At 48.5% G+C, this 15,639-nt stretch overlaps 1 protein-coding gene across 3 annotated transcripts in view; it reads left to right on the forward strand.

The window, feature by feature from the left end:
• Positions 1-15,639, forward strand: part of B3GNT7 (UDP-GlcNAc:betaGal beta-1,3-N-acetylglucosaminyltransferase 7) — a 28,659-nt gene extending 13,020 nt beyond the window's left edge. Inside the window, exons 2-3 of one of the 3 annotated variants that reach the window (XR_014511746.1) lie at positions 11,317-15,188; positions 15,322-15,639. Coding sequence is in view for 1 of the 3 variants with exons in the window: in XM_083442355.1 (XP_083298481.1) it covers positions 11,317-12,508 (1,192 nt within the window). In the remaining 2 variants the exon portion in view is untranslated. Of the gene's footprint in view, positions 1-11,316 lie in introns of all 3 variants that reach the window. The other 2 variants (XR_014511747.1, XM_083442355.1) reach the window with 2 other exon arrangements.

Here is a 15,639-nt window from a genome sequence, read left to right on the forward strand (position 1 = left end):
AGAGATATCTCTAAAACACTGAAAAAACCTAGCTGCAGTCCTAAGTCTGGATTTTGGAATTTCAAAGGTGGAATTGATGGGGCTTTGTCCTGGATCTTAGAGAAGTCAACTGAATAATCATTTTTCTTGGGTGTTCTTGTAAAAAGTAAAAAAAAAAAGCTCAACAAAAATAAATCTGGTCTATATTGCTCCAAGTTTGAGTAAGAGCCAAACTTGATCTTTGCATTTAGGTATTTGCAGTGCTATTGTTCTAAAAAAATTTAAATGTTGTGGGGTACTCTCATTTTCCTACTCATATTGAAATACTGCCTCTCAAGGAGGCCAAACTTTGATTCACAAAATGTTTAGGGGTAGCGTCCCCCCCAGGAAAAAGCACTGGGTATTTGAAACCTGCAGGTATTTGAGAAATGCAAATTGCACCAGCTGTGTGGGGAACCCTTGAATCAGAGCAGGTGAGAAATATAACCCTTTTCTCTCCTGCTGAAGTCCTGGGGGATTATCTCTTCCCTGAAGCAGCTAATGGAGGAATTCCACCCCCCCCCAGCAAATATGCTACTTCAGGAGATCACCTAGCAGAGGAGAAAAGGGTTATATGTCCCTTGACTCAGTCTACAGATCTGTGAGGCGGCTGGCCTTGTGAAGGTTTACAAAGTCCGAGTAGGCAATCAGCTCTTGTTTGAGCCCCACATCATATCGAGGAGGAGAACGATAGGGACACACCTTTATTTATTTCCTGCCCTGCCTTCCAAAGGAGCCCAGGGTGGAAAAGGCTTCAGTAATCAAAAAATAAAATTGTTTAAATACAATCAAGCGCCATAAAATGTCTGAAGCATGTGGTTGTTTGCCAGGATTAGTAGCAGAATACACGTCAAGTGCTGCATTACGTATTAAATTTGTTTGCTAAGATTAGACCTTCCCCTTGAACGCATGCTGCAGAAGTTTCACTGAGCGCAGTGGCCCAGGTCAAATGCAATGGTTTCTTGGCCTGATATGCTCTTCTTCCCCCTTCCTTTTTTTCACCAGGTCTATCAAACCATAGTTTACTTCATATGGAGGCCACACTAAACTCTGGTTCCCTCAAACTGTGGAAGGAAGGAATCTGAAGAGATTTGCACACAAGCCCAAAGCCCATTCACAATGCCCAACAGTTTTGTTACAGCACAGGTGGGGAATCTGTGGCTCTCCAGGTGTTGCAGGATTGTACCCCCCCCCCACTCCTGGCAATTGGCCGTGTTCACTGGGGCTGCTGAGAGTCAGAGTCTAGCAACACTTGAACGGCCATAGATTCCCCATCCTCGAAGTGTCTTCCATTATCTGAATTGATTTAGTGATCCTCTTAAAAGGAGACTCTTGGAATTCGCAGAGGTGGCAAAACTGATGGCCCTGATAAAAGATAGAATCTTTTAAAGAAGACTGGAAATTGAAGCGTCAGAAAATAGCAGAGCATATTAAGAAACATGTTAGAGAGGATGTAATTAGATAAGATGGAACCTGAAAATGCAATTGTACGTAAAAGGTAAAGGTAAAGGTACCCCTGCCCGTACGGGCCAGTCTTGACAGACTCTAGGGTTGTGCGCTCATCTCGCTCAAAGAGGCCAAGGGCCAGCGCTGTCCGGAGACACTTCCAAGTCACGTGGCCAGTGTGACATCGCTGCTCTGGCAAGCCAGAGCCGCACACGGAAACGCCGTTTACCTTCCCGCTAGTAAGCGGTCCCTATTTATCTACTTGCACCCGGGGGTGCTTTTGAACTGCTAGGTTGGCAGGCGCTGGGATCGAACAGCGGGAGCGCACCCCGCTGCGGGGATTCGAACCGCCGACCTTTCGATCGGCAAGCCCTAGGCACTGAGGCTTTAACCCACAGCGCCACCCGCGTCCCACGCAATTGTACGTAATTTGGGTTATAAACACCAGTGTTGGGTGAGCAGAAAGTCACTAGTTTTGTTGAATTGGAATAGAGTTGTTGAGTAACAAATGTCTGGAAAAAAGAATAAAGCATTATTATAAAAAAGGTGGCTCTTGGGAACATGGAACTATTCTTGTAGTTCCCAGGCCCAACGGATGGAAACTGCCCTTCTGAATTGCTCCAGCCACTGGGCAGGAGGGATTTCAGTTCTTGATAAGATCTGACACTAGGCTGATGCCCTCTGGGCACTTGAAAGCATCAGCTTTTGAAACCTAGAGGAGAAATGCCTCGCCTTTGCTCTACCTGGAAATTTGAGCCAAACTGGTCTGTCCCGTCCCAACCAGGAGAGCCAGGCTGATAAAATGATCCCCGTTCTTCTACTGCAAACATTTGCACATTTAATGTGTTTCTGAGTGTGAACAGCTTTGCCTAAAGGATCCTGGGAAATGTGGCTTTCAGAGAGGCTGACGGCTGCTATCCCAAACTAACAATAAAAGAAGAATATCAGAGCGGCTTGCTGGATCCGTCCAGCATCCCATACGTCTTATCCAGGGGTCAGCAAACTTTTTCAGCAGGGGGCTGGTCCAGCAGGGGGGATACAAAAAATGGGGGCTTCAGGAGGGTCTGAGGAGTGTTGGAGGGTATCCTATTATGGTGGGAACTGACAGGTCACCCAAACACCAGCTATGGCTTATGTAACCGCAACAGTGTTTTTTACTCTGGTAGGGATGGGCCCAGTGGCGTAGCATGGGTTGTCAGCACCCAGGGCAAGGCAAGTAATTTGCGCCCCCCCCCGCTTCACTGTCCCTCCCCCAGATAGTCCCTCGCTCTTTCTCCGCACCGCACCGCATGCCTGGCACCCTCCCCTCCACAGTGGGCGGCAACCCGGCGGCTCGGATCGGATTCGCACAGCCAGCACTGCAGTGAGAGAGAGTGAGTGAGCCAGGTAGGGGCAGAGAGCTGTGAGTGCGAGCGCACCCCCCCCAGATGTTGCGCCCAGTGCAGCCTGCCCCCCCACGCTACGCCACTGGATGGGCCAGCTGTGATTTCCAGAGTATACAGGTCCAAAGAACACCTGAATTATTTGAAGTTCAGCATGAGCTATCTGGAAAGTGTTGTACACCAGCTACAGCAGGAGTCATTGCTGACCGAGTGCCCAGCTGCGACCCCTCCATCATAGGGAGTTGGACTAGATGACACTTCGGGTCCCTGCTAATGCTAGAATTATATGATTCTATGAGAGAAAGAGAGGGAGAAGGCATAAAAACAGGGGTCAGCAACCTTTTTCAGCTGTGAACCAGTCCACGTTCTCTCAGAACTTGTGGGGGGGCCAGACTATATTTTTTGGGGGGGGGGAATGAACAAATTCCTGTGCCCCACAAATAACCCACAGATGCATTTTAAATAAAAGGACACATTCTACTCATTTAAAAACACACTGATTCCTGGACCATCCGCGGGTCGGATTGAGAAGGTGATGGGGCCGCATCCAGCCCACGGGCCTTAGGTTGACTACCCATGGTCTCACCTTTCAAATGATGGACTGGTTGTGACTGATCCACAGTTAAACATTCTACTAATTCAGATGACAACCTTGAGCATGGTTAATAACTTTGAGAACTAAAAGAAGAAAAGTCCCTTGATCCAGGGACAGCCCATGTATATATTGGATTATTCCTACCTCTTTTTCTTAAGGTACCATTCATAATGTAACAATATTCTTCACAGCTGGGAGCAGGGCAGTGCGGTGGGGGACGTTGAGACAAGCGACAACAATTAAAGTTGTTCATTGCTCTTGATAAGGTTGCCAGAAAAAGCTTTTCGGTTCCTGAAATTGGTTCCGATCATGCTGATAAAATATAATGGATAGAATTCTACGGGATGTGGTATTAGTGTGTAAAAACAGTCCAGATTCAATGATCCCCGGATGGCGGAGATAGAATCATAGAATAGAATCATAGAATCAGAGTTGGAAGAGACCACAAGGGCCATCAAGTCCAACCCCCTGCCAAGCAGGAAACACCATCAGAGCACTCCTGACATATGGTTGTCAAGCCTCTGCTTAAAGACCTCCAAAGAAGGAGACTCCACCACACTCCATGGCAGCAAATTCCACTGCTCTTACTGTCAGGAAGTTCTTCCTAATGTGCTATCCTGACACCCGGGCATCTTCACTTGGTTGCAAGTGGCTGGACGCCAGGGGCAAATACAACTGGTGCCTGGCTAATTCCAAACGGGACGCGGGTGGTGCTGTGGGTTAAACCACAGAGCCTAGGACCTGCCGATCAGAAGGTCGGCGGTTCAAATCCCCGCGACGGGGTGAGCTCCCGTTGCTCGGTCCCTGCTCCTGCCAACCTAGTATCGAAAACATGAAGTGCAAGTAGATAAATAGGTACTGCTCCGGCGGGAAGGTAAATGGCGTTTCCGTGTGCTGCTCTGGTTCGCCAGAAGCGGCTTAGTCATGCTGGCCACATGACCCGGAAGCTGTACGCCGGCTTCCTCTGCCAGTAAAGCGAGATGAGCGCCGCAACCCCAGAGTCGGCCACGACTGGACCTAATGGTCAGGGGCCCCTTTACCTTTACCTTTAAATTCCAAACACTGCTGGGATACCATTGCTCCAAGAAACTAGGGACTCCTCCCCGCTTCCCTGTTGCCCTGTGCTTTCTCCCCCCCTTTTTTCTATTTGAACAATTTATTAGTTTGCCTGTTTTTACAAGTTTAGAAAAAGAATCCCAGGATTTTTCCCCTGTGTGTTTTCGCCTAGCTTCCTCATGGTCCATGATGCCAGCTGAAGTTGTCAGCACAATGTACCCAAACTGGTGTGAAGGTAGCAGGTTGTTCCGCCACTTTTCCAAATCCTTCAGTTGGACATCAGATCACACCACACTTGTTGAGTCTGAATGTGAGATTAACAACAATCTTCCCAGTATGGTATAGTGGTTAAGAGCAGTGGACTCGTAATCTGGGGAACCGGGTTCGCTTCCCCGCTCCTCCATATGCAGCTGCTGGGTGACCTTGGGCCAGTCACACTTCTCTGAAGTCTCTCAGCCTCACTCACCTCACAGAGTGTTTGTTGTGGGGAGGAAGGGAAAGGAGAATGTTAGCCGCTTTGAGACTCCTTAAAGAGAGTGAAAGGCGGGATATCAAATCCAAACTCTTCTTCTTCTTCTTCTTCTTTTTCTCTGTGATCATCAATGATCTCAAATTCACCTATGTAACCATGCTTCATCATCACAGTTAAGAACCGGATGATAACTTTGGAGCACGGTCTGATGAGAACTTGATGTTTTCTATGCTTCTCAGCATTGTTGATGCTTTTAAGAGCATCTGCCAGAATGTTCACACGCACCATGATGCCAGTGCAGCAATATGGCGGAAAAAGGCTTTCTAAGGCACAGATCCACGCTGTCCCGGCCTGGGCTGGGCGCTCCCCCTAACCCCTGCCCCTTTCCCCAGGAAAACCTGCTCTTTAACGCTGAATTGGAACAAACAGCAGTTCGGGTTTTCTGCAGATTGCCCTGTTCGGCGGGAAAGAGCTGTTTTTCGCATGGAAAGCGCCAGGCAGAACCGAAATAAGAAGAAAAGTGCTCTAACCCAGACCTGGAAAGCCTGGCCCGCTGTCTAGAAATGCAGAGCGAAGGTGGTTGTGCGTGAGCCCCAGATTCTAGTCTTCCCTTTCTTTGTGTGTGTTCTGCTAGCAATTGCAGGTGTTCCCGTTTAAACCAGCTTCTGCCTCTGTTGCTGCTTAGGGTGCTGTTATGGGTGCCGCCCTTCCTGGCGTTGTCGTTTTCTTGCTGGTGTTTTTAGTTTGGTAGTTTTGTGTCCCCTTGGTTGTGTTTTTGTGTTGTCATTGACATCTGCAAGTTGCTTTGAGCAACACATTGTAGAGAAAGGATATTGTGCAGGAGAGGAGCCGGGATACCTGGCAGTGAATGAAGAATCATAATACAGTGGAACCTCGGGTTAAGAACTTAATTCATTCCGGAGGTCCGTTCTTAACCTGAAACTGTTCTTAACCTGAAGCACCACTTTAGCTAATGGGGCCTCCTGCTTCCGCTGTGCCATCGGAGCACGATTTCTGTTCTTATCCTGAAGCAAAGTTCTTAACCCAAGGTACTATTTCTGGGTTAGCGGAGTCTGTAACCTGAAGCGTATGTAACCCGAGGTACCACTGTACCGTTATACGGAGCTATGGTACGATCACATTTGAAAGACCGTTGCGCACTTCTGGTCACCACACCCAAAAAAGGATATTGCAGAGTCGGATAAGGTTCAGAAAAGGGCCACCAAAATTATCAAAGGGATGCAGTGAGCCTCTGCATGAGGAAATATTTGCAGGGCTTAGGACTCTTTAAGTTCAGCGAAAATGCAAGTGGTGACATGACAGAAGAAGGATATGAAATAATCCATAGCTTGGAGAAAGTGGAAAGAGAAAACATTTTCTCCCTTTATTACAACACTCGAATTGCTGGAACTGCTAGCATCCTCTTCTCACGGTTGCCACTCAGATGACTGTGAGAAATCAGCAACCAGGATTCGACCACAAGAGCAGGATTCGAACTCCCCTCCTGCAATACAGAAGCATTGCTGCCTCCCAACTGTGGAGGCAGAGCAATAGCCATCCTGGGTAGTAGCCATTGATAGCCCTCTCCTCCTCCATGAATTTGTCTAATCCTCTTTTCAAGCCGCCCAAGTTGGTGATCATCCCTGCCTCATGTGGCAGGGAGTTCCACAGTTTAAACTGTGCACTGCAAGAAGAACTCTCTTTTACAAGAAAGGAGGTTCTGACGAAACATCAGGAAGAACTTTCTGACAGCAAGAGCTGCTTGACAGGGGAACTGACTTCCTCAGAAGGGGGTAGACTCTTTTTTCATGCTTTAGTTGCGATTCCTGCATTGCGGGGGTTGGACTAGATGACCCTCCGGGTCCCAACTCCACAATTCTAGGATTGGATGTCCATGAGAGAGGCAGAAAGGCTTACACACACCGTATTTTTCCGTGTATAAGATGTCCCCATGTATAAGACGCCCCCTATTTGGGGGGGACTAAATTTAAAGAAAATGAAGGGAGATGCCCCAAAGTTGTTGGGCTTTGTTTAAAGGGGGAATTGCACGCACGCCGTTGCTGGGGGTTGGCAAAGTGGCCAGCCACTCCCCCCCCCCCACTGTGGGCAGGAAGCTCCCTAGACTGTGGGCCACCAACCAGCTGGCTGGCGGCGCACAGCCCCCCTCCCCATGCCACTATCCGTGTATAGGATGACCCCAGTTTTTTGACATGATTTTTGAGTCAAAAAAAAACCCTTGTCTAATACACGGGAAAGTGTGTGTGTGTGTGTGCGTGTGCGCGTGTGCGCGCACGCATGTACATGTATATATTATAATACAGTGGTACCTTGGGTTAAGTACTTAATTCCTTCTGGGGGTCTGTTCTTAACCTGAAACTGTTCTTAACCTGAAGCACCACTTTAGCTAATGGGGCCTCCTGCTGCCGCAGCGCCGCCGGAGCACGATTTCTGTTCTCATCCTGAAGCAAAGTTCTTAACCCGAGGTACTATTTCTGGGTTAGTGGAGTCTGTAACCTGAAGCGTATGTAACCCCAGGTACCACTGTACAGTGGTACCTTTAGTTGCGAACGGGATCCGTTCCCGAGCCCCGTTCGCAACATGAGCAGAACGCAACCCACATCTGTGCATGCGCGTGACCTCGTTTTTTAGCGTCTGCGCAAGCGGCGAAACCCGGAAGTAACCCTTTCCACTACTTCTGGGTCGCTGCGGGACGCAACCTGAAAAGACGTAAGCTGAACCGAACGTAACAAGAGGTATGGCTGTATATTAAAGATTTCTTGGTTTACAAAAGTGTGTGCAAGGTCTCTTTTTTTCAAGTTACATTTTCTACAGATCAGTTCCGTTTCTTGAGACGTTCGTGTTACATTAGGAAGAAAAGGGGGAAAGAGGTGGAGGGGGAACGGTGGGTGGGGTGGGGTTGGGGGGGCAATGCTTCTATTTTCTCTCAGATTGACTCTTGTAATAACAAATTTAAGGTCTTATATATAAAATAAATGTTCATAAATGTGCCAACCAAGATGTGTGGACCACATGTCTGGAGCAGCACAGGAGGACCACCCTGAAACCATTTTGACTCCCAAACTGACCAAACGTTTTCTCTGCAAGGAGGGAGGGGGTGAGGGAACCTTCCCATTGTCTCAGGAATTGGGAAATCACCATCTCAAATGAATGGAAAGACAATCAGATAAGGCATGATCAGATAACTTGGCAGGCAGGAAAAACAACAACGTTCAAATTTCTGCTGTAGACCGCCTTTTCTGTGATGTAGGTATGATGTTTGTGGGCTGGTGGTCTTGGGTTACACCCCTTCTGTGATGTATGTATGATGTATGGAGGGGTGGTCTGGAGCTCCAGGGAATTTAAAATGTCTATATAAGGGCGGACACACCTTGGTTCTGGGTCTTCCTCCTTTCCTGCGTGTGGGGGGAGCACCCTGTTGCAACAGTTCAATCAAAATCAGGATTACTAGCTGCTTTGCCTCTCAATATTCTCTGCTTGGCCTCTGTTATTTTTGCCAGCCTTCTCCTCCTTGGTTTAACCTTGCCAGGCGATGCTTTGATTAAGATAGCGGGCAGACGAGAGAGGAGCAGGGGAGGTTATGGCAGTTGCAGAGGGAAAACCTCCAGTTCCTGTCTGGCCGGAGTGATGGGAGGCGTGTGCCTCTCTGAACATTGCGCACTTATTCGATGCAACAAGCATCAAAGAGCCCTAATGATGAACTCCCTGTTTCTCCCCCCCACCCCGGCCCTTCCCCGCTTCGGTCTTGCTTTGAGGGTGAAGAATGTCCTCTGTAGACCCCGAGGCCGGCAAACAGACCTCCTTCTATTCAGGGAAGGCCCCATTCCGCAAACAGAAACTTGACTGCTGCCTTTGCCCCCCCCTTCCCTTTGCCGATGGAGAGAGCCCAGGTGACTGGAATGTGAGGGATTTGGAAACACAGGGAGGGGTGTGTGTGTGTAAGCCTGCGGAAATTGGACACTGCCCTGGGTAGAAGTTCAGTTTTTTGCTAATGGAATAAATTTTGGCTGCTGACGTCTCTGGTGGGATGTCTCAGGTCGGGCGGAAAGTACTGAAAACTTGCGGCGATTCCCCAGCACTTTGGGACCATTTTATTCCATCGGCAAAACCGCACTTAGGTTGTCGGTCCTTTCCTGTTATTTTCTCCTGCTTGGTTTTCATAGCTAAACTTGAATTTCTTCAAACCTGCGTGGAAATGACTGATCAAACCTATCTGTGGCTCCTCTTGGCTTTTCACTCCTTATCTCTGTAAGCCTTTTTGGCTAAAGCAAGGGTTTGGCGCCGCGGGTTAAACCACAGAGCCTTGAACTTGCCGATCAGAAGGTCGGCAGTTTGAATCCCCGTGACGGGGTGAGCTCCCGTTGCTCGGTCCCTGCTCCTGCCAACCTAGCAGTTCGAAAGGACGTCAAAGTGCAAGTAGATAAATAGGTACCGCTCCGGCAGGAAGGTAAACGCCGTTTCCGTGCACTGCTCTGGTTCGCCAGAAGCGGCTTAGTCATGCTGGCCACATGACCCGGAAGCTGTACGCCGGCTCCCTCAGCCAATAAAGCGAGATGAGCGCCGCAACCCCAGAGTCGGCCATGAAGGGGTCCCTTTACCTTTACCTAGGGTTTTGCCAGACATTACCAGGATTTCAAAGGCAGAATCGACGTCCGGGGGATTTCTGAAATGTGTTGCTTTGTCCTGGATCTCAATCGAAAATTCATGTTTTTGTAAAAAGAAGCTCAATAACTTTGGGGGTTGTCTAAGAAAAGCACAACAATTTTGGGGTCTTCCTAAAAAACTTTGCAACATTTGGGATTTTTTCCCCTCTCGTTTTGAGCCGTGTTTCCCAAACTTGGGTATTCAGTTGTTTTTGGACTACAACTCCCATCATCCCTAGCTAGCATGATGGGAAGTGTAGTGCAGAAAAAATAAAATCTGGAGACTCAAGTTTGGGAAACACTGGTTTAGAGAAAAGGTAAGTGAGAAATGACATGACAGAAGTTTATGAGAAAAGCTTTCCTCCCTCTCTCATAATGCCTAGAACTCAGGCACATCCCCTGAAGCTGAATGTTGGAAGATTCAGAACAGATAAAATAAAAGTCCTATACTTGGGACAGCAGGTTAGTTTAGGAGGTCCAGGGTGAGCAAGGTGGCAAACAGAACTCTTGTCTTCTAGTTGAAGGGATTGGCTTGGGAGAAACAGCTAGGAGTGGGTGGGTGCTGTGTCTGCTCTCAGCACCTGCTGCCTGAAGCAAACTCCTCACTTTGACCAACAGTAGGGCTGGCACATCCCTTCCTACTTAATGTACCTCGCACATGTCTGCCCAGAACACCTGGAGAAGGATATCAATGTACATCAGTGTGAGCAGGGCTCGTAAATAATTAGACCGATACGACGTCACCATTTTCTTATTTCAAGGATTTTTATAGCCTGCTTCCCAGCCGTAAGCAACTTCACAAAGAGATTTAGGGTAATATTAAATCAAAGCACTCATCAGGAGGTCACAGAATAAAGATCAGCAGTGCGGGATTGCAGAAACTCTTATAAGAGCAGATAAAACCATAGTTATGAGTTAAGGAACAAATGGGACAATTTTGATGCAACAAGCGATAGTTTTTGGAAACCTGTCTGGGCTATCTAATCTCCATTAATATCTTTTCTGAGTAAAGTTTTTAACTTGCTCCCACCCCCCACCCCCCATTTTTGAAAGCTGTCATTCAAATGGATGTACCTGTGAGATTGTTAAAAAGAACAGAACAAATCAGAACAAATCTGACACCAACGCTATGTAGAGAATAGCCAAAGTTTGCCATCTATATGTATTCAGCAGTCAGTTACAGTATTTTAATATTTTTTGGGAAGCCACCCAGAGTGGCTGGGGAAGCCAGCCAGATGGGCGGGGTACAAATAATAAATAATAAATTTATTATTATTATTATCATCATCATCATCATCATCATCATCATCTAATCATATCCTTTCTCCAAGAAGATGATTAGAGTGTGTTAGTATTGTTAGTGCCAAGTGCCTTCTGGTGGTTCCCTCCCTGCGAGAAGTGAGGTTACAGGGAGCCAGGCAGAGGGCCTTCTCGGTGGTGGCACCCACCCTGTGGAATGCCCTCCCCTCAGATGTCACGGAAATTAACAACTATCTGACTTTTAGAAGACATCTAAAGGCAGCCCTGTTTGGGGAAGTTTTTAATGTTTGGTGTTTTTAATATTCTGTTGGGGGCCACCCAGAGAGACTGGGGAAACCCAGCCAGATGGGCGGGGTATAAATAATAAATTATTATTATTATTGTGTTGCCCCCCAGCTTTGACCCCTTGCTTTGTTTTTACCACAGGAAGAAAACCCTCTACAGAAGCGTCTTCCTCTCCTTCCTGCTGGTGGTGACGGTGACGGTTTTGCAGCGGGGCATGGCACCCAGCCAGTTGCTCCAGGGCCAGGCGCAAAAAGAGCTTGCGGTCCAGGAGTCCGTGAAAGCTCAGAAGCGGGACGGAGTGCTCCCCGTCGCCAGCGACTTCTGGAAGAAGCAGGGCCCGGCTCTCAAGGCCGCGGAAGCGACGGAGAAGGCGGTGCGGTCTTGGGACGTCACCTCCGTCAACTGCTCTGCCAACCAGAACTTCAGCAAGGAGGACTGGTTCAAAGGCCTGGAGCCCAACTTCCGGCAGTTCATGCTCTACCGCCACTGCCGCTATTTCCCCATGCTGATCAACCACGCGGAGAAGTGCCGCGGAGACATCCACCTGCTGATCGTGGTCAAGTCCATCATCACCCAGCACGACCGGCGAGAGGCCATCCGCAGGACGTGGGGCCAGGAGAGAGAGATGGAGGGCAGGAAGGTGCGAACCCTCTTCCTCCTGGGCGTGGCCTCCAAGGAAGAGGAGCGGGCCAATTACCAGAAGCTCCTCGACTATGAGGACCGCATCTACGGGGACATCTTGCAGTGGGACTTCCTGGACAGCTTCTTCAACCTCACCCTCAAGGAAGTCCACTTCCTCAAGTGGTTCAACATCTACTGCGACCACGTGAGGTACATCTTCAAGGGTGACGACGACGTCTACGTCAGCCCCAGCAACATCCTGGAGTTCCTGCAGGACCAGAAGGCGGACAACCTGTTTGTGGGGGATGTCCTCTTCAAGGCCCGGCCCATTCGCAAGAAGGAGAACAAGTACTACATTCCCAACGCTTTGTACAACAAGAACACCTACCCGCCTTATGCAGGCGGTGGTGGCTTTGTCATGGATGGCCCCCTGGCGAAGAAGCTCCACAGAGTCTCGGAGAGCCTGGAGCTCTACCCCATCGATGACGTCTTCTTGGGCATGTGCTTGGAGGTCCTCAAGGTGACGCCTGTGGCCCATGCCGGCTTCAAGACATTTGGCATCGTGAAAAACAAGAACAGCAAGATGAACAAAGAGCCTTGCTTCTACCAGAGCATGCTGGTGGTCCATAAACTCCTCCCCTCAGAGCTGCTGGCCATGTGGGATCTAGTCCACAGTAACTTGACGTGCTCCAGAAAGCTCCAAATCCTTTAGCTCTCCCTGTTATCTCTGTCTGAGGGGAAAACGCTTAAGGGGAAGACATTTGTTACTCAGAGCTGCGAGCCAACACCCAGCACTGTTTTTTCCAATGGTGTTGAAGGTGGAACCATATATTTTTGGGAAGGGGGTGTTTGAAGGGGGACGAAGCTCTGAAATGTTGATTTTGGGGGGTATTTTATTCCCCTTTGGGTGGTTTTTTTTGGATGCTGCGGAAGAGAGTTTGACAAAGATGGGCTGTTCAGCCCTGGAGGTTCTTCTACCAGCTTTCTTGCAGAGATACCGGAAGGTTCTCTGTGGTGACCAGACCAAAGTAGGGCAGAGATGCCCCTATTGTTGCTGTTTGTTTTGTGACATACTTTTCAGCTGAGGGCTGGTCCCGCAGCTAAGACACAACTCTGTGTGTACATTTGTGTATGTGCGAAAGAGCGGACCGTTCAAAAGAGAGCGGAACGAGTTTTTGAACCAACACTTGAAATATGAACTCTTCCTCTCCCTTCCTTGCTGTTTGTCGCGGGGAATTTCAGAGAAAGAACGGTTTGGAAATTGCTCTGCTTGGGGTGGAAGGTGATGTTGCTAACAGGCCGGCGTGCATCTCCTTCGGGCATGGCTGGCTGTAGAAGTGCCTGTGCGTCTTTCTCACAGAAATTCCTTCACGAGGGAAAGACCAGCCCTCTCTAAGCTGTGTAACACTCGATTGCCATCTTTGCCAACCTGGTGCCCCGATGTGTTGGCACTATAACTCCCAGCGGCACTGGCTGCGGCTGACAGAAATTGTTGTCCAAAACATCTATCGAAACGACACCGTCTATAACCCGAGGCCAGTTTTGCTTTTTTTTAAGAAAAAAAAAGTGTCACCATGAGGGGAGAGGGATTTTTGTGTGTGTGTTTTCTCTCTGTGTGGTAACTTAAAACAAGAAACGCATCCAAAATTGAAAGGAAGAAAGCCCATCCAACAACTGTCTTCCAGTTGGGGGGGGGAGCAAGTCTACCCCCCCCGGCTGGCTGTATCACATGGGGGTATATTTAACTTTTAAAAGTTAAGTTATGGTTGAATAAGAATGCATTTCTTACCTAGAGTTTTCCCTGTAAGGCAGGGATCTGTCAGTGTGTTCCAGATGCATTTTTATCCTTGTGATCTGTTTGGGGCAACAGCCGATCCCAGGACCTCGAGCCGGCTCTATTATTGGGCGGAACGTACATCGGGCACCATGTGCCTCTTTGATAGAAATTACGAGGTGAGCAACAGCTTCCTCCAACACCCTGGTGCGAAACTGGGCAAGATTTGCACACACAGGTACGTTTGTACGCTGTTCCAGCCCCTGGCTACCCACCCACCCTTTAGTCCTATCCCAATTCCATATTTTAAGTCCATACTTAAAAAAGAACAGAATCCAAAGTAATAAAATAAGATTGATCCAACAGGGGACAAACGCTTCTGACAAATTATAAGGAACTCCAAAATTCAACAAAGGAAGATTATTTAGATAAGGGAAAAGCCATGAGGTGTTTTTGATTGCCTGCCAATTGTAACTTAGCCGTTGCCATTTCTCCCCCAGTATTGACAAGGCCCTAATCAGCCAACCTCTTGCTGTTGAAACTACAATCTCCAATTAAACGCTACCTCGAATTTTGCTGTAATTGACTCTCACCTACTTCCCTTGATGTTGGGCAGGGGCGGCCCATCCTGTTTTGCCACCTGAGGCGAAATGGGAATTGGCATCTCCTGCCCTGCTCCCTTTTGCATCCCACCACTTCTGCTGCCACCGCCGCACCCTGGTTCTTGCCGAAATCAGTGGGAGCCCTGGCACTCTTCAAAGTGTCGCCGCTTGGCTTCTCCCCTGGGGACAGAAAAGATGAGTGGCACTGCCATGCGCCAGGACAGCTCCCTCGCCGGCAGAGCGCCGCCTCTCGCACTTGTACCGCCTGAGGCAGGCGCCTCCTCCCGGCCCTGGTGTTGGGCGACCACCTCATCTTGCTTGATCCCCTACAAGTGGTAAATTGGGCAAAAGATGCCGCCTCTCTCGTCCTGTCCCATCTCACCCCAGCTGTACCAGATGTTTGGTTCCTGCTGTGGCAGAGTTGGCTGTCTTCATTTTAAGCACATCCTTATCCAAGAAGTAAATAATATACATTTGGCAAGCCGGTCCTTAAGACATCTTCAGTTTCACTTGATTTTAATTAAAAGTGTCCCTCTAATGTTGCTGAAATTCAGGAATCTTCGTTTTATTTGGAAGGAGTGCGAAGAGATCCTTTGGGCGCGATTTGCTGCGTTGCAAAGGGGGCTTGGATGAGTTGGGAGAGGCATGGGGCGATTCTGACCCACATCCCTTCATGCTGATTGGAGAAGATTTGGAAAGTTTTAGGATGTGGGCGGTTGCATGAACTGGTGGAAGGCAGAATGTTTCAGAGAGGGGTTTGAACATGTGCCAACCAGCCCACAGCGTGATGGAGGACTTAATATTGAGCGATGCCACAGCCAGGAACAAAACATCTGGTACAGCTGGGGTGAGATGAGCATTGCTCATTGGCTGTTCTCCGTAGCCAACTGCATGATGTTTCCCTCTTTCCTTAGTGTGGCAGTTGCATAGACAAGTTGTTCACGCTCCCCAACGACAGAGCCGGCTCCAGGAAATGGCTTCTTGTGCTGTGGGTGGTTCCAATGGCAAAGACTCCGGTCAGACTTTTGAGTGATGTTTATTACTGTGAAACTTTTAATTTATGATGATTATTTTTTTCCCAAGGGGGAGGGGAGAAGGGACACCTGCCCCTCCCTCCAAGAAGCAACTGACTTTTTTATTCCTGCTCAGTTTCACTTCCAGTGGGAACGGCTGGCACGGTATCTCATCCCGGGCTGCGCCTGACGACCATCGCCTGCGGTGGAAATCCTTCTGCGATCTCTATTTATGAGAAGACACACGTGCTATAATTTATATGTGTCTGCAGTGTCTCTGAATGTCTATTATTTATAGCAGGTTCCGTTGCACACTCAGAAACAGTGTGGATACTTGCAGATATCTCTCTCTCTCTGTGTTGCTTTGACATAGTGGAGTTGTACATATGATTGCCATAAGATTTATGGATATTTTTGGGGTTTCTAAATAAAGGTTTGTGCTAAAAAGAAGAAA

This window comes from Podarcis tiliguerta, assembly GCF_965153285.1.
Source record: "Podarcis tiliguerta genome assembly, chromosome: 5".
Classification (NCBI taxonomy): Eukaryota; Metazoa; Chordata; class Lepidosauria; order Squamata; family Lacertidae; genus Podarcis; species Podarcis tiliguerta.